Source organism: Pseudopodoces humilis, chromosome 1 (assembly GCF_049639895.1).
Source record: "Pseudopodoces humilis isolate 2021_Gansu_Grassland_sample_001 chromosome 1, ASM4963989v1, whole genome shotgun sequence".
Classification (NCBI taxonomy): domain Eukaryota; kingdom Metazoa; phylum Chordata; class Aves; order Passeriformes; family Paridae; genus Pseudopodoces; species Pseudopodoces humilis.
In genome coordinates this window covers 127,280,648-127,300,060 of record NC_142200.1, presented here as the reverse complement: position 1 = coordinate 127,300,060, position 19,413 = coordinate 127,280,648, and the positions used below count along the sequence as shown (strand labels likewise).

The 19,413-nt window shown below is 39.9% G+C and overlaps 1 protein-coding gene across 4 annotated transcripts in view; it reads right to left on the bottom strand.

Annotated features, from left to right (window-relative positions):
* The window catches only part of SLC25A13 (solute carrier family 25 member 13), a 101,694-nt gene extending 94,681 nt beyond the window's left edge, over positions 1-7,013 (bottom strand). The window contains exons 1-2 of one of the 4 annotated variants that reach the window (XM_088063437.1): positions 6,929-6,950; positions 4,685-4,699 (exon numbers count right to left, since the gene is read on the bottom strand). In XM_088063437.1, coding sequence (XP_087919563.1) covers positions 4,685-4,699; positions 6,929-6,940 — 27 coding nt within the window. In that variant the 5' untranslated portion in view covers positions 6,941-6,950. Of the gene's footprint in view, positions 1-952; positions 1,008-2,241; positions 2,300-4,684; positions 4,700-6,928 lie in introns of those variants that run through there. The other 3 variants (XM_005518816.2, XM_088063433.1, XM_088063444.1) reach the window with 3 other exon arrangements.
* Positions 7,014-19,413: the final 12,400 nt, after the last annotated feature.

Here is a 19,413-nt window from a genome sequence, read left to right as displayed (position 1 = left end):
ATGTCAATCTAAAGACCACCAAAAAATCATCTTTTTCTAAATTGGTTTTCACATGGCCAGAGTGTAAGGCAGATCTCCAAGGAGGCTCGAAGAGTGACCATACTGGTCAGCTAAAAACACTTCTTGCAGACTGCCTAGGCAAGCAAGAAATCATAAATATATGAATCCAGCAGCTGATATTTAGGGATCTCATATTTATCCAACAAGAGGAATGTGATTAGTCCTGCGACAAGCTACATCTCTTCTGTTTCTCCTCTAAATGCACATAGTTTGGTGTACATGCAGTCACATTGCCACTCCCTCTCTCAAATGTTTCTCTATTTCCTCTTCAGAGGAAAAGAAAAATGCCAACAACCCATTCCTTGTGAGCAATTTCATCCTTTAACACACCGGATTTTGTTCAGGTCAAGTAACATTTTTGGTAAAGAATATAATTGCAATTGCCTGTTTCTAAGATCTTGTAAATAGCACAACACTATTTTTAAAACTTATGAAAAATGCATTTACAGTGTTTCTTTAAGTGTTTTAACACAGCTTCAGCTGAAATTGCTTTATTCCAAAGTAATTGAATATAGAGTATTTTTATAAGGACCTCTTTGCCTCTCTGCAAATGACTGAGATACAGATACTTTCCAGAAAGAGAATACACCTGAAAATATGCAGCCTTACATTTTACTAGCCATAGTTATCTAACACCATAAAACATCAGTTGCTCTGTTCCTGAAGATTATGTTGTAGCAAAAGCAAAATGGCATGATCAGCAGAGACAAGTAGTACCTAGAGGCCTTATGCAAGTTTAGATTTGGCACCATACACACACACAGGCTCTATTCAGTATGGTAAAGCCATTCTACAGCCAAAGCAGAGGCAATTCCATAGATCAAAAGCAAAAATGAAGCTAAAATTCAGCAGCACGTTCATACCATCTTCCAGGAAATACAGTATCACATACCTCCTTGTCATACTCCTTGGACAACATAGACAAATAAAATAGATATAGGCCTAAACAAGCTGGTCAGAAGACACATTGTTATCACTCAGAGCTGTAAGCTTGTCTACATTACAGCTCCAGCAGGAGTGCCTTTAACATGCAGTTTGAGGCACACTTGGAAGAGCTCCTCTAGCCTCCTGAGACACAAAGCTGCATAGAAAGAGCAAATTATTTCCCAATGTGATAAAATCCAGGTAACTTTAAATACTTTCCAGCAGGCATGACAAAAGACAAGGTATACACATAACTGCTTAGTCCAGTAGCTCTCTCCTAGGCTATACATGAAGCAGTCACCCTCTTACAGGGATACGGTAATGGAAAGCAGCAAGTTTCAAAAACTTTCCAAAACCACTGGCAGTGGCAACATGCAATGCCATCAGTACCTAACATATTGAAGACAAAAAGCAACCTCTTCCACCACCTCCTCTTGCCCCCACCTTGCTCTGACAAGGAAAGGTGGGGTCAGAGAGGAAATCGTAGTACAAAGACATAGGTGAACTCAACTGAGAGAAAAAACCCACTGTAATAAAGCTTCTTTTCAGGATAACTCAGCGTTCACTGCGGAAGAGAGCTGTATGGACATTTTCCACAGCAGAGTTGCTCTATGAGAGTCTTTCCTGGGATTATTCTTGCCAGTGGGCCCTGTAGCATCCTGTGAGTCTTGAGACTAGGACTCAACCAGTTCTCCTGAGGGTACGCATCATAAGCAACCATTTATGCAGTAAAAGAAACCAAATGAAACTAAACACAAACTATGACAGGCTGGACAGTGGAGTAAATTACTTCATTTCTCCTCCTTTCGGCTGCAGTCATCAGTCATGCTACTTTGTACTTAGAAAAGGTCTGAAGTTTTATCAGCACTCATACAAATTCAATGCCCCTCCATCAGGTAAATTCTGGTCTCTTAAGAAAGCAAGATGAAGCAATAAGTCATAAGCAGCATAAATACATGGCTTTTTCTGAGGGGAAAGTGGAAAAATGAGTCTTATGATACATATAGTGTTTAATAATTTACTTTTTCTGCACAGATCCAAAATATAACTACGCATGAGCAAGTACTTCTGGACCTGTACAGACTAGCAACAGAACTTTCCACGTGGACATTACACAGTGCTATCACATCCAAAAAATTACCATGGTACCATTAAGTGCCATAGCACTATTAAATCTATAGCAGATAAACTCAGTGGTGCTTCAGGGAAACAGATTTCTCTCTCCTTACTCACCAACCACTTTCCCCTCCAACTGACCTCACTGAGTGGCTGGAGTCTGTCCACAATGGACTCCACTCCTTTCATGGACACAGGAGCCCATCATGATGCCAGAATCCCTCACCTCTTCTTTTTTGAGGGCCCAACAAATCCATGTCCAATGCCATGCAATTCTTCTCTTCCATTTTGCTGGAGGAAGGGAAGAATGGCACGATTGAGGGCAAGAAGAGCAAATTTAACCTGTTCCCAGGCACACTCCACACTACTGCTAGCACAGGAGAGACGAGCATGGGAGAAGGAGCTGAACAAAGAGGCCAAATGGAGCTGGATGATGCACAAAGGGACACACTATGTGTGCATGGCAGCAAAATAATCAGAGTGGCATGGTTGTGTCAGCATCTAATAGTTCTGGCGTTTTTTGCAATCACATTTATTTAGAATTGCATTGCCATTGTGCCTGCATTTCAAACACTGCTTACCCAAACCTCACTAATTCACATCATCCAGGGCAGGCACTGGATCGCTTCTGCAGACAAAAAGGTTTGTAGAGGGAGGGCCAGTGGTATCAATGCCTCACAGAAGTCCAGTTAATACAGCTGAGGTGATGCATCTTGCAGGACTGGGGTGTTCAGTGTGAGATGTCTGACTATAGTAACACCAAGACATACAAGGAGCCTGTGCCTGGGAACTAACTATTTTTGATGTGACAAGGTTTAGGATTTTAGAGGTAGATGTGGCAGTAACCAGAAACAACATTCATCTCCACTGACACAGCTTCCATAATAAACAGTTTCAGAAAAACACAAGAGAAAAGAGAATTAAAAAAAAAGTTAAACACATGAAAATTGCACAACCAATTTTCTTTACCTTGCATTAGAACTATCCCAAATATTGTCACATAAGTTAGCAACAAATCTCTTTTTGTTACATTATTGATGTGGCTCTGACAGTCATGAATTTGATCTTCAAAAGACTTACACATGCACTTAAAATTAAGCATGCAAGCAGTCCCATTGGGTACTGATGTAAGGTTCATGCCTTCACTTGAACAGTCATTTTACAACTAGCTTTTTTAGCATGCAATGTTTGTGTTCACTTTGGTCATAAGACAAAAATTTTAAAATAACTCATACATTCTGGGGAGTACGGGCAACTAGTACGAGTCCAATGGATGAAAGGTCACACACAACACACAAAAAACAAATTACATTAGAAACAGAGATATTCCACAGTATTTAAAAATCAACTCCTGTATCCTTGTTACGCAGTTCATACAATTACTGAAGTTTATTCACATGCTAACCATAGCAAAGATAAAGTTTAATGATGTTCAAGTGCTTCCATGCTAAGCCACTGTTTTTACAGTTTTCTAGGCTTTGATTTATCTATCAAAATTATTAGAGTTTTGAATTTTCATTAATGCAATTTTTAACTGTTTTGGATGTAGCTTAGTGGTTATGAAATATAAAGTTTAAAAATATTATATATACTAACTCCCATTATAAATATCAATTTCTGACCTTAAGGTGAACAGACAAAGTAGCAAAGGCAAAATCAACTACAGAAAGAAGTCTCACTGAGACATACCTTAAAACCTCCCACTGAAAATATGTTTTTATTTTACCAAGCAGTAGAACTTTAAAAAGACAAGTCACACTTCGCACATGCATGAGACAACAACTATGCCCAGAACTTGTAGCAGAATAGGGATCAAGGGTAACTGACATTCACTCAACACAAACATTTAATTTTGCTGTAAAATACACACCAGATGAACAGCAAGGGACATTAGCTAGACTACGTAAATTCTCTTTAGAACTATCTGGCTAAAGGGCAGAAAAACAACATTGTGATTGCATCGTTAAACACTCAAAATGAAGAAATAAGCAGGACACACTATGTAAAATATTAGTGCTTTGTACCTGCACTACCATAAAAATGTTCTACCGACCCTCTTTTTTTGCACAATGCAAAAAAAGAAGACAGTCCTAAGGAGGTAATTTAGTTACAAATGGAATAAAAATCTACTGGAAAATCTCACTTCTGGTTTTTACTGAAAATTTGTGTGAATATAATTTACAGCGGAGTTTTCCCAAAACAGTTTCAGAAAATGTTTTCAAAGTTTAAGAAAAGACACCGATGTGTAACACACATTGCTTAAAATGTTGCATAAGTTGCAAACATTGAGCTATATAAAACAAAGGAAATTAAACAGGGCTGTAGTGCCAATTTCTTGATACCTGAGTGCTTAACTATGCAGCCTTAACAGTATCCCATTTGGGTTTTCCTTCTGAGAGACTGAATTCCTAAAGTCTGCTTAAAATTTCAACATCTGAATTCTTGCAAGCAAAGACCAATTACATTCAATCCCAGAAACTCATATGCCTAAAAGGGTATAATGAAAAAATCAAAGGAAGCAGTCATGCAGGATACTGGCAAGGAAAAAGTACTGAAGAAATTTTAGAAAAAGCATTTAACTCACCAGTCCATTGTTTGGCTGAGGTGAAAAAGGCAAACATTACTGAGATGCATCAGTGAGGAAGTTAGAACACAAATCAAGGCCCATGCCTGCAAGCACACGTGAATAACTTCAGGCCTAGAAGCTCTTTCATGGCAAAGTTATTCATATGTGTGCTTGCAGAACCTAAGCTCAGGTGTTGCTCTCAAAGTACAAAATGCTACTCACATTTTGCTATTGACCACAATATAAATAGAAATTCACCTGTGTTTAACTTTTTCAGCTGAAGACGACAAAAACCCCCCTGAAGTCTCACAAAGTAATATAATTAATTCATTCTAGCTGCTCACAGTTCTAGCTTGTTTGTTTGTTTTTAACATAAATCTCTCAGAACGTGTTTAGGCATACAGACCAGAAGCCTTCCTTGGAAGCTATGTGACTGTATACCCTGGGGTACAAAGAATTACATCTCTGCCTTGCAATACACCAAGAATGCTTATGACATGACAATTAAGCCATTATTCTTTTTATTGGGTATGTCTCTCCCAAGCCTGATGTAACCTGACATATTAATACATAATATACAATATTCAATTAAGTAGCTCCTAAAGTGATGAATCTTTCCAACATTTGCTTGTGTATGGAAGCTATAGCTTTTAGGATCTGGACAGTGTAAGAAATCCAATTTAAAGAAAAAGGACACCACACAAATGTGTAGCATGGAGCACGTGTGTGTACCTGATTAGACAAACACTAACTACACATATAGTATTTTTAAGTATATGTGACTAGCATAGGTTCAGATGGATTGCAGATTACAAACCACTGCTTGAAGAGAAAATAAGTAAAAGGTTCAAAACGCCAGAGAATAGGAGACTTTTAAGTCTTTAAACACCAATAGTTTGGTAAGATGTAGCTGACGTGTGTATGGACCACAGTGGGCAATCAAAAATTTTCCAAAAAAATCAAAATCAAAAGGCTAGATAGGTCAGCTGAAATTTACAAATAGTGAACATTTGGGCATGACTATTTTATATACACTAGCAAAGAGGAATCAAATATTGCTCAATCCAGTAAAACAGCATTCAGTTCAGATAACCTAAGTTCTTACTGAAAAAGGTGCTGACCAAAGCATCTCTGTTATACACTAGCTGAAATAAAGGAGCACACAACTCCAGCCATACTGAGCTATGTGCTGCTTTGAGTTGTTAGGGAAGCTTTGTTTCCTGATGTTTCCTCAATGTAAGTTTCATCACTGACTTCAATAAAAGGCCACGGAGTAATTTCTTTTTCAAGTGTCAGTATTCAAATATGAAATCTAATGAAAGTATTACATTTTGAAACACCAACACTACATCTAATTTTATCTCCCTTTAGATACGGCCTTGATCCAGCTAATGGCTGGGATGGGAGTATATTATTTCTGGGATGGGAGTATACTATTAGGCGATTAAACAAGCTTTATCCATTTGTTTATCCTTCTGATCAGCAAAAAAGCCTAAATAGCAGGTACCCACCTGACAGGAGAGCACTGAGAAGTAAAAATGGTTGGAAATTATAACCAGATGTGAAAAGAGAAGGTAAAAAAAGGTACATGGAGAAAATGGGGGGAAAAGCAAAAAGGGACTATCGCGCTAAGGCCTGCAAGCAGGACAGGGCCAACATCTGTGCCCACTCCGGGCCCTGCCAGCCGCCGTGCCCCGAACCCGCTGCATCCTCTCGTCCACAGAGGTGTGTGTGTCCGCATGTATATCGTGTGTAGGTGCATCTTTATGCATCCGCACATTGTATTAGAAGATGCACGGCGGGAGAGCAGTGCCTCTCACTGAGGCACTACTGGGCCCAAACACGCTTGGCGGAGCCGCGGCTAGGCCAGGGCACGGGTGCCCGGCGGGGCAGTGCGGGGCCTCTCCGGAGAGCGCGACATCGGCACCGGCAGCGGCACAGGCAGCGGGAGGCGCCGTGCAGTGTCATTCACGCCGCTGATGCATCGCAAGGGGAGCGCAGGCCCGCTGCTCCCGGCGCGGGCAGCTGCGGATCCTCGCCGCGCTGGCACCCGGCCCCACCGGCCGGGGAGGCCGCCCGCTGCCCACCCCCCGCTCCCCCGGGCCGGCGGCGAGCGCCCGCCGAGCCGCGAGGAGGAGGAGGAGGCGCCACCGTGGGGTTCCGTCAAGGACAGGCCCGAGGTCAAACCTGGCAACCGACACGCCGCGGCCCCTTCCCCGCAGCCGCCCGCCGCCTGCCCGCCCGCCGGCGGCGGTGCCTTACCTTGGCAGCCATGCTGTGCCCGGCGCGGCCACCCCTTCCCGTCCCTTCCCTTCCTCCGCTCCCCTCCCTTCCGACCGCGGCACGCAGCTTCCCCGCCTGCGCACCAGCCCGCCAGCGCCGGCCGTCACCGCTCGTTCTCACAGGCAAGGACGGGGCGCCGCCCCCGCCCGGCCCCGCCGCGGCCCCGTGATCGCCCGGCACGGTCCGGAGCTGCCCGCGGGCTGCGCGCCGGGCGCCGGTGAGGCGGCCTCGGGCACCAGCGGAATGCCGGCGTAGCGGAGCGAGCACCGCCTCGTCCCTGTGAAGGGCCCAGTTGCCATCCTGGTTCCTCCACGGCTACGGCTAGTGGCCCAGCGGGCGCACGGGGAGTCCGAGCTCTTGGAGGCCCTGCAGCCTCTCTGCCCGCTGGAGACGGTGACCATGTCCCCAGTTGGTGACTCGCACTGCTGACCCCGGCGAATGCCCCCGGCGTGTTCGGAGGACACCGGGGCGAGCAGCGAAAGGCTGCCAGCAGCTTCACATCAAACCCTGCTGTCCTTCCCAGCGTTGTTTCCCTCCCCTCAAGACAGGCTGCTGTTCGAGGGACGTTTAATGCAGTTGCAGCATCCCCAGCCCTCATTCTGGGGTGTCCCATGAACGAGCTGTGCCTTCAACCAAACAATGCCGTGCTAGTTTCTAAGTCAGCATGAGGATGACACACAAGCAGCCCCCGCCGCAGTCCAGGGCTGTGCCCCAGAGGAGCACAAGTGCGGCAGGCTCAGCCTCGCAGGCGGTTCGCACACTGCCGAGGGCAGCCTGCCCGGGCACGTTCGGCACTGCAGCATTCGCCATGCGGGCCTGGGGCTGCCTCCGGGGCAATCGCCAGGCTGCCAGTGCCCGCTCCGGCTCGTCGCGGGACTTCGGGGGGATTTTAGGATAGACTGGGTTCGGTAGTGGAGACAGGGAGTTTGCCACGTGCGTGTAACTAAAAGGTTGCTTAAAAGAACAGCTCCAGGGCAAGTTTTCAAGTTAATAACGATGTCTCAAGTTAGTCATAGCTCTGAGGTAGATATTTCAGTGCTTTCCCATAAACTGAATTTTGTAAAGATGCTAAAAAGACAAAGGATCTCAGAGAGATCTACTACGTTATAAACCAAAACCAATTAACTCTTTAATTGCTATTAGTTGTCCTAGAGAGAGAATGATAAGGATTCTTAAATGTCTCTTCACAGTAGAGAAACTGTAAGGATTCAAAAACATATCTGTACTTGCCCACTATAAATCTACTAAGAATATATTTTTTTTATGTTTTCAGTCCAAGTTAACTACTTCCAGTGTCTGAGCAAATTGTAGTCTCCCCTGTGCCTCTTGGAAGTTTCTTCCATCACCTGTGAGTGATATATCCCCTTCTCAGCAGTCTCCCAGTCTCAGCTTCTTGTAAAATCCTCCCACTTGCTGGATTCTCTTCCTTTTCTACTTGCCCCTCATATGTGTGCCTATTGCATGTGCTCAGCAGTTCTGTGAGACAGCACAACCTTTCTCTTCTTGCTGCAACTCCCTGACCTAGAAAATAGCAGTTAGATCAAGGCAGACTTGGAGCCTTCCTCCAACCCCACTTTTTCAAATAAACACAAAAAACCAGATTACATAGTGCTTATCTGCAAACTAGATAAGTAAATACTGTCACCTTGTCATAAATGAATAGATAATAGCAGTCCATTTATAAACAATAGAAAACAATCTTCAATTATTTTAATGATACCACTAAGAAGAGAAAAATTACATAGAGGAAATAGCATAACAGTTGTCTTAGAATACAAATACTACATTCTGTGTATATTAATAAGTCAGGATATTTAGATGTGAGCCTGAAAGTCAGTCCTATTGAGCTTCATCTTTGTGAAAACTGGCTTCAACGGGATTTTTTTTCCATTTAAGACTGCTAAGAAAATTTCTAGAATTCTCATGTTATACTGACACATGGTCTTAATTGCCAAGGAAAAACACAAGTCAAGAAACTGCCTACATTTCAAGTAGACTGGTGGTAAAATTCAGGGATTTGTTTTTCACTAAAAAGGATGATCCTGGAAGGTCTTATTCAACTGCTCCCTAAATACAACAGCGCTTGACCTCTTTTTGATGCCTCAAGTTTTAGCTCTCATATTTTTCATATTCTGTGCTGCCTGGGTGTGTAGTTTTGAGCTTCATATTAAATGTTAGTGAGCTCTCTTTACAGAGTAGGTAGACAAAACAATTCCTTTTCTAGCTTGACACCAAGGACAATTGTTACAAGTTTCAGGCCCAAAAGCATAAACAGCAGTGGACTGAAGAGAGAAAACAAGAAGGATCTTGATCATTCCATCATCCAACCTGCTCTTGAATATTTCCAGGCATGGGACGTCTACCACCTCTCTGGGTAACCTGTTCCAGTGTTTCAAAAAATGTCCTTTCCTTTATCTAGTCTAAATCTGCCTCATTTCCCATCCTTCAAGAGCTCCAGGCACCTCAAGATCTGAGCATGCCTTCAGCACTGCCTTGGTCTTGACAGGACTGGAAGGTCACTGCCTCGGTTGCAGGAAAACCTGAGTTTGGCCTCATAGGTCTCTGATCATGACCAACATGTGCATAGCAGGCCCAAGTTCCTTATCTTCATAGAAAAGGCAGTGAAGGCGAATAATGTTCACATTTTAGATGACAAGCTACATGACTGTAGTGGACTACAGCACTCTCCTTGACCACATAATCAATTTGTTTTCAAAGTCCACTGTTGACTGAGGTTAGGTTTGAGTCCATGTGTCATACTCATTTCATTATGCTTTAACCACAAAGCCTTAGACTGCTCTGGGGAAGAGAGGAGGAACACTTTTCATTCTTTCTAGTCATTCTTCACATGTCGTTGTGAAGAAGAGAATCTGAGATCAACTGGACTGGAGAGAAACTTTACTCTTTTATATGGTAGAATGTAAAGAGATGAGAGTGAAGTTGTGAAGTTTTCATCACAAAGCATACAAATATTATTTAGAGAAGTCAGGACATGGTGTGTCTCCAGCCAGTGTTGTTTTTTTTTTCTGTATTTCACATGTAATACAAAACAGAGTGCACAGTAATTTCTAGGCTCCATTCTACAATTAGAAACAGATAGCTGAAGGAGTTAGCTCCTTGTGCTCTCTTCTGACATGGCATCTTGATTTTGTTTGTACACAAGGGGATGGGTTTTGCTGGAAGAGCTGTAGCTTGTTCCCAAAAGAAATCACAACCAAGTATCCGGACACTGTCCTTGAGGTGAAAAATTAGGCTCTGATAATTTTCATGTAGAAGACAGAATGAGAGCTGATTAAGTACTTGATGTTTTAACTATGAGGGTATTGTATAGCAGGGCAACATATCTCAGTAGGCACATACAATCTTTGCTGAGCTTATTAACAATTACCCTGGAGAGACCAACAGCCTGGGGCTCATGGTTTTTTAGACTCACTAAACAACTAATAAAGAATTAACATTTGCCTATTGACAGTGTAAGGCAGAGCTCAGTGTGCTGGCTATTTTGGATCTTATTCTTTACTCTTTCTATTACTACTTTGATTACTGTTTCTATGATTTCTCTTACAGTGTTCTGGATTTTGTGTGAGCAGTCAGATGCCTAAAATGTAGTAAAATGTAGGCATTGAAATATGTAGCTTAAAGGCAAATAAATATCTTCTTGGATCTAGAAAGGTCTGAGAGCATCTGGGGAGGTCTGGAGAGGACTGGATCTGGAAAAATCTGACTGGACAGATGTGGATTACTGACTATCGTGGTGAAAGGCTGAGATAAAGCAAAGACTGACCCAAGGCCCTCAAGATCTGTGCTGCTGTCCAAATTACTGAAATGTTTTCCTCAGTATACCTTCTCTCTGCCTCACAACATATAAACTATATTCCAGATGCCTCCTTCTGTGTTATACTGTATGTTCAGCAACATCGACATTTTCTTGTGTGCTAACTTACCACAAAACTGGCATCAAGTACATCTTCCTGCAAGTACAGCTGATAATCACAAAAACCAAGGGGCCTCAATCCTAGTGGGAAAGAGTTGGATGTTAAAAAGAAATAAGCATAAGGTTTTCCTGAGCAGATCTTGTTTCTTAAAACTCTTTATTGACCTCTCTCCTTCAGTGAAGTCTTAAGGAAAGGCACAAAGCAGTATCCCCTTCCTTAGGTCAAGGGTTTGGTGTGGATTTTTTGTTCTTTCTATGGGTTTTTTATTTTGTTTTGTTCTTAATAAAGGATGTTTGGCTGATGTGAGTTAGCACGTCAGTTTTAGTGACTTTGCCAAGAATTTGTGCTTGCACAGTAGGCCTAACCCTGAGAATTTCTCTAAAAAATATGACTCACTCTGAATGAATCATTCACAATTCTTCTGTTTGAAAGATATTCACTACAGATCACGATTTCCTCAAATATATTTGTTGTTTTTCTGGTTATTTTATAACATTGTCTAATGATTGTCAATATTTCTTTTTTACTGTTGTACTTTTAAGTCACACATATTCTTAATTTAAATTCTGTTGTTTATTTGTGATTTTTGAGAAGGTCAGCCAAACATGATCTTATTCCCTTTCTTAAAACAAGATTTTCAAGTACTTTTACGTGCATGTCTAGAATTCATTGTCTATCAGAGCTTCTGCCAATGAAAAAACAAACTGGTCATTTAAATAGTTCTAGGAAAAGTGAATATGAAAGCAGCATGTTGAAGTATGAATAATTCATTTAAAAAATCCATACAAATGGTAGTATATTTACACAGCTTTCCCATCTCTAAATGCAACACTATCTCCCAGTGTGCATATTACGTCTACCAGGAGAGTGGAATTCACAAAGTTGGAAGGAGACAGCTATGATTCTGTCTTACAGCTGATAATAGCATTTACACAGGCATTGCTGTAAAAGTGAAACAGCTGAAAATGCTTTACCAAAGCTATGGTTTAGAAATGCATCTGAAATAACTAAGGAAACATTGCTGCTGATGATGAGTAGGGGTTTAATTCTTCTGTTGGTGTAAATCAGTGTAGGTGGTAGATTTGTGCTGATTTACATTGGTAAAGCCCAAAAGATAGAGGGGATACAGGACAAACGAAAGATGCTATATTTATTTCTTAAGTGAAAAATGCTTCATAACTCAGGCACATCATTGGCATGAATAAGTTATGAAAAATCTTCACAGCCAAAAGAACATAATCATCCTTCATGTATAACAGATTTGTTTATTCTGTAAAGATTCATTTCAGTTGATTAATTATCAGTATCTGCTGATGGTGGAGGTAACAAGCCATCTCTGATGAGAGAATCATTTTAGGACATGCTCAGAATATTTTATCACCTAGTGCAAGTTGTGTATGCTTAGAATATTTATCATACCATGTACTAATAGTATCACATTTTATAAGCTAAGTACTGAATGTAAATTATATTACAGATATACAAGTTACCTATATTTTTCTTGGGTTTTTTTTTAAAGAGGGATATAAAAAAACAAAGCCCACTAACACTTGTGTTTGCATGTCAAGTGCTGAACTGTTCTGCTGCATTAAATCATTGTTATTCTGGACCAGTAAAAATTTGCATAAGTGCAGATGACAGCTCCTAACAATACCATCAGAATTATTTCACCACACACCAAATCCAACCGGTACCCCAAGCACATTGCACACTCACTAGCCATTATTCACAGATGGAAGCTAACAAGATGGAGGTTTATCAAGAGGTAAATTACCTTCTTTTTTTCTGCAATTTTATTTATTACCTTAACTAAATTGCAACTCCAAGTTAAAATACCAAAAGAGGGATTAGATCATCTCAATACTGAAGCATTTATGAAGAGGGAAAAATTATAATAAATCTGTCAATCACTGCAAAATAAAAAGCAAAAGTACATGAGATTTTTAATACATTATATTAATTTGCTATTTATGAAGTTAACCTTAGTCACCAAAATACCTAGAATATAAAGTATTATCCCTAACAGGATAGATTGAAATCTGTTACTAAATCCATTGAATAGACATACTACTTCAATCAGACTTTACTCACAGAATAGACTAGAGATAATTTAACAACATTTGTAGGTCTTTTAAGTGTATGTACAAATGTCTGCATATGCTGAACTTGCATTGTGTGCAAGAGGACAACTGGATTTTGATTAGCCAAAACTTTGCAGAAAGTAACAGAACCTCTGCAGAGTTTTGTATGAAACACTGAGTTTCTCTTAGCTTCAATAAACTTACATGTTTGAAAATATAAACATTTGGTCATCTTGAAACTCAATGCTTTCTTTCATTCTCCAGGCAAACCCTGTATTTTTTTTATTTTCCATGGAGATAAATTTATTAAGTATTAATACACATTTCCATAGGTCCCATTGTAAGCTAGTCTTTTTCCACAAGCTGAAAAAAGATGGTCTGGCTCAAAGTCCTTTAAAACCAAGTGGAGCTTTTTTATTAGTTTCAATGCTTTGCTTAAAGTCGAAGACTATCACTTACCTTGGTATTTACAGCTCTCTGTTATCAGTGTATGCCAGTTTTTGGTATTTGTTTTGTTAAAATGAGATGGATTGAGGCAAAAGTTCAAAAGGTTTTTAATTACTTACAAGATTGGAACCACTGATATCAAGTGTGTTTACCTAGGGAAGATGGTAACTTCTAATTATTTGGAGTACTTGTTTTTAATTTCATTACCAAGAAATGCAGGTCACACTGCTTTTGTATGCTAGTTACCTCTTTAAACTCCAGAAGAATACAGGAGATCAGGCTTTATAGGTTGCTCTGCTCACACAGCTGCTTGCTTTCTAGATTGTTTCTTTCCTCTTTCCTCTTTTCATTTTGTTTGCTGTTGTTTTGGTTGGAACCAGCCTTGGTGAGGTGGGAAGAAACCATCTGCATCTGTAGTTTCATGAAGTAGGCAAGATATTTTTCAGGATGAGTTGTAAGATCAGTGGTGACTCAGTAAAAATGAGTTGTGCAGCTTTTGTGTTTTTGTGTCCCAGAGCTTTTCTAACCTGATGTCCACACCTTACATATCAGAAGGAGATTTTCAGGGCTTTCAAGTAAGTTCCTAAAAGTTTAACTGAGACAGTTGTTTTAGTTGTTTAGTCCACTATTTCTGTAGTTAGCAAGATTTAAATAACAGATACAAAAAATCCCCTGCTATGCTTGCTGGAACCAGTAGGAAAATTCCCATCTGGGATTATGATTTATCCTCTGTTAGATTTTGTGGGTGGCTAGAGGTGTATGAAGCAGAAAAGAATTCATATTTTTTCTCCTTTTCCACTGCTACTACAGCAACAGAGCTAATCACATGTGAGTCAGCAAAATGTCCTTTTCTAGAGAGAGAATGGAAAACTTGCAAAGAGGAAAAAAAAATGTTAGTTTCTGCTATGGTGAGGAGAACCACTTTGTCATGTACTGCTTTTTTGTTTATATTAATATAGAGTGACTTAAAGTGCATATCATTGAAATGTTCATCACCTGGTGAGGAAATCCATTACCTTAGCCTTCTGCAGGAGCATCAGAGAAATAGTCATAAAATGCACTCAAGGCTTGTGTAGTTTCCTCTTTTTCTAGAATATTCCTGTCAGTGGAAAGCATATGCAATCACTTTGAGACTCATGACTAGATTCAGCCGGATAACTCATATAAGTAGGGTGTATTTATTGAGAGAATACATGCACCTTTTGCTCCCAAGATTTGATTACCTTTCTTGAATCCTTAGCCACAAATCAGATGCTGAGGTGATAACCAGCACTGAAGATGTACAGGTTGGTTGTTCTCCCATAAGGGACTGGCACTTTTTTTAGCAAAAAATCCGCTCACTTGCCTTTTGCCTGTTTGAAACAGGGCTTTATGAGATCCACACAGAAGTTGAATCTAAAAAGCATTTGGAACTTCAGTGGTGTATTGGTGACTACTTAATATTATGGCTTATTGGGGGAATCGTGTCTTGGGCACATTAGTATTGTTATATTGTTTGGAAATTGATATAGAATAGCATTTTGCCACAGCAACTCTTATACTGGATGAGACACATCTGACAGACTTCTTGACTCTGGGCAATTGCAAAATGCAGTATTTAATCTCCCACTCCATCAATCTTGTATTGGTTCCCAAATATGTCCCTAGGTATATAGTGGAGATTTTGGTCTTGGTCTCTTTGCTCTTAAAAGTAAGGCAAACTAGCAGCCTTCTCTGTATTTCCTTGCTGTACTTCATATCAACTAGGAGATCCATATCCTGAAGAACTTTGGCATGATTTTCCAGAGCTCCAAAGCATGTTTTCTCTTGATTCTGGAAGGCCTGAATTTGCTGACATGCAGTGCCTGTTGCAAAGCCTGTTGTAAAGTGCATTTTTGGACAAGAGCTGAGGAAATGAGTTCTGATCAGTTTTTTAGAAGTGTCTACCTAACTTTGCATTGACATATTTTAAGTGAAACTTAGCAAATCATACCTTCTGAGGGTCTTGTTAGTCCCAGTCAGAGCTTTTTCTCTGGAGGAAAGAAAATATTCCGTGAGAGATTATGTAGAAAAAAGCTCAGTTTAAGCATCTAAGATGCCACTTTCTGTTTCAGGGAGGAACTTAGGTCAAGTATCACAATAGCTGAGCTTTCAGATTCCTTTCAGGCAGATCTTCTATATTCTTGTTACTAAAATCAAAGATACTCACTTTGGTGCCAGGGAGTTTGAAATGCTTGTGTAAATCATTAACATGAACCATTTATTCTAACCACAACTACATGGCCTGAAGTTGATATATGGAATCTGTTAATCATTACTTGTCAACTACTTGCTGCATATCAGAATGTGATTCCAAAAGCTCCTGCCAACTTTTCAGAGGTCAGTACCTGGGGTTCTCTTTGCTTAACTAACCTGCATCCAGCTTTTGTAAGTGATCCTGAAATGCCTAGTCAGCTGTTTTTTGTAACCTGTGACACCTGAAGAGAAATCCTAACTTCTCTGTGTAAGATACAGGAAAAGATAGTGAAACAGTTGGGAATGTTATTCCAAAGCAAGTTTTTTGTTTTTTTCCCTCAATAGAGTCAGGAGGTACTACAACCCTAGAGAAGCCACCATATGTGGTTCTGTAAGTCTTGGGGTCAGGAACTGGCATTTCTTAGAGGATTTGATTCAGCAGGGACTTTGGACACTGAACAAATTTTCACACAGTGTGGCTTGCAGTTGGGTACACGACAGACAGTGAAAGCACCAGAAATGTCTGTAGAAATGCTGGTGCCTCTCAGTTGCTTGATGTCTGCTGATTTTATTTATTCCTAAGTCATTATGCTGTGGCACAGAAAATATCCTGGTCTTTCCCCTACTGCTGCTCCTCATGAACCTCCTTCTCTGGCCAATTGCCTTTCTCTTCATGGTCCTCCTTTCATTTTTTCTGCCTTGCTCAGTCTGACTTTTTTCTAATCTGGGTACTTGAAACCTCATCCTTCTTCAGTTCACCAGTTTTCCTTTCCTAGCCCAGTGCTTGAAGTCCTTTGCCATTCTGTCTAAGGCTTTTCAATGACTCCTCTGCCTCAGTTTTCTTACCTCAAGCTCTGCTTCTGTAACCCAGCACATCAGTTCTGACTTGTTCCTCTTGTGCCTTCATGGAGCTGTTTCATCCTCTCTCGTGCAGTGAAGCAGAAAAGAAGTTCCCTAACTGTAGTTTGGATCTAAAGTATTGCATTATCCAACAACATCAAAGAGGAGCCTTTCTATGGGAATGTGGGGAGCCGACATCCTTCAGTTGCTGATTCAATGTAGAACAAATATTTAAAGAATTTCGATACCAGCACTGACCAAACCATTCCTGCAAATCTGCAGACTTTTCCAAATTTTCCAAAGTTTTCATCTTGTCTAAATTAGGTCATTTTTACTGGCATGTAGTAATAAAAAGGCACATCCCTAATACAAGTATTAGCTCTCTATTAGTTTTTATCCATCTGTTCCAGAATAGCTTGAGTGCCACAGCTAACTATCTTTAAAGATATTTAACATTGAAAAGACATTCTTTGCATCTTGTTCTTCAGAATGACTGCACCAGTTTTGCTCAGACTTTCAAAAAACTTTACTGTGAGCCAGACAGCTCCATGGAATATTATGGATAATATTATAACTGGGATAACCCTAGTGTGATGGATTAATCTGTAGGCAATTGAAAAAACTTATAATAGAAAATGCTGAAAAACTTTATATTTTTTTTCCAGTTGGATGATGAATAAGTTATTTGTGTAATCTCATTTATTTCTTTATTGCATTCTTTTCTTTTTTGAGATACAGAATGTAAGTAGGTACAATTAGAAATAGTAGAAGAGCAGAAAAATAACTGTGATTGCTTGTTGTATTGAAGTAGTAGATGAGAGATTCCACTTGCTTTGAAGAAAAGGGCCGGTTATAAAAAAATAGCTCAGATTAAATGCACTATTTTTTGTCAGAATTAAAATTCTTTGTGTGTTGAGTCTTCTAGAAAAGTAAATGACTGCACAGAATGTATATAGAAAGTCTTGACATTCCTTGAAACAATCATTGATCAGACACTGTAAAGCCTCCAACAGAGGTATGTTGGACCTTAGAGAATGACAGAAAATTACAACAGATTAAGAATATTTACTTTGGCAAGACAGAACTAAATTTTCTGGAGGAAAATGCTCTTTGACACTGTTGTAGAAATAATTGTCTAACAGTAGAAAGCATTCCAACTAGAAATGGGATTTTTGATGTACTACAACAGGATTTATGCAAACCACTGATTTCTTTGTTGTCTTTTGCTTCAGCTAGTACTCAATTTTATTCCTGTAACTATTCTTTCATTTGGAACTAATTGCAGAGGTAGGGTGAAAACGGGTTACAAATTTATGTTTGCGAATGCAAAAGAAATATCTATTTTACACTACTGGAGAAAATAAAGACATTTACTTGAATACAACTTTTGATGTAAAAGTTAGGATTCCCAGCTTTAAAAATAAAATCTTATGGATATTATTTCAACACTCATGGCTTGGCAGTGTTCTGTGGAAATACATTGGTTCTTAATAATTTTCTCAGGGATTTCATGCCTCATGATGATCATCAGTACCCTTAATCATAATGTTTTATGGAAGAGTGTGGTACACTCCTGAATTTGGAAGTTAGTGTAGATAAAGATCCCACCTTTAGGTTTGCATTGTTCTTTTGCTGAATAAGTGAAAAATAATAGATTGCATTGACTATATGCACCATTCATTTTTAGTGTAAAAAGAGTTTTAATGTGCTGCAGTGTATTCCTACAGTTCTTGAGAGTGGAAGTTACATACATATGAGTGCTTCCATTAGATGCCTGGAAGAAATTCTGACTTCAGGCTGTGGTAGTCGTGTTGGGTTAGCTGGAAGTTGAGGGAAAAGGTTTTAAATAGCTCCACAATAAAAAGCTGGTTAAAGGCTACAGCTATTGAAGAACAAAGTTAGGCTAAGAATAAACCAAACTGAAAGGATGGATTTTTTATTTATAGATTAATTAATTCTAAATTTTGAATTTTCCCTACTTATCAAGAAACAAACCAAAACAATGCTCTAGTTTAATTCTAAAGTCATCATTAACTGTAAATCTTATTTCTCATTGAAGCAAAGCAAATATAAAAAATAATCCTCCATTACAGAGATCTATTGGTAGTTTTTAGAAATCCAGTTTATCTTGAAGGTATCCCATTTTGTTAAGGACTACATTTCAAACTGAAGAGTATTCCTGAAAACTTGTCATTTTCTTATAAGTGTTTTTTGCAATCGTTTCTGCACTGCTATGACATTTTTAAGCTGCAGATCTTCAGTGTTGTTTTCCATGGGAAGTTATTTCCATTGCCTGAGCAAGTGAACTGTGCAAAACAGGCCACAAGGCAGGAAAAGGAGAACGAGTGTCTGAAGGAAAACAACCACAACTATGAGCAACAATTGCAATGAATGAACCATAGGAGTCTGAGGTTTTGCAGCTCTCTCAAACTACCCTTTAGAAAGAAAAAGTAGATTCAGGTCACAAACATGTTTACTCTCTGGGACAATTTTGTGATGTGTATTTTCCTTAAGGCCCCAGGCAGGCAATTTCTTCCAAGGGGTGTATGACAGCATAAGCCATGGCTTAGAATTCAGATTTCAACTAAGGAAACCCAGAGCAAGACTTAGTTAAAGAAACTAATCACATTCTCCAGAGTAGATCTAATGGGTTTGAGTCACATGAGTGAAAATCCTTCTGAGGTCAACAGCATTATTTGCTGGAGTGGAGAAGACTCTTAAGGAAAAAGAATCTTTTGATCCAAACTCTGCATACAGTCTATAGTTTGAGGTAAAACTGATATTTTCCCACATTGCATGTTCTGGCTGTTATAGTAGTTGACCACTTCTACAGAATGCAGTCACAGAGGTGTCCTTTTCTTCTTTTATGTTTGTTGTCATTCCCCTATAGTGATAGCTGATTCAGGAAGCAGTTTACAAAAGTTGTCTCCTCAACTGAATAACCGTG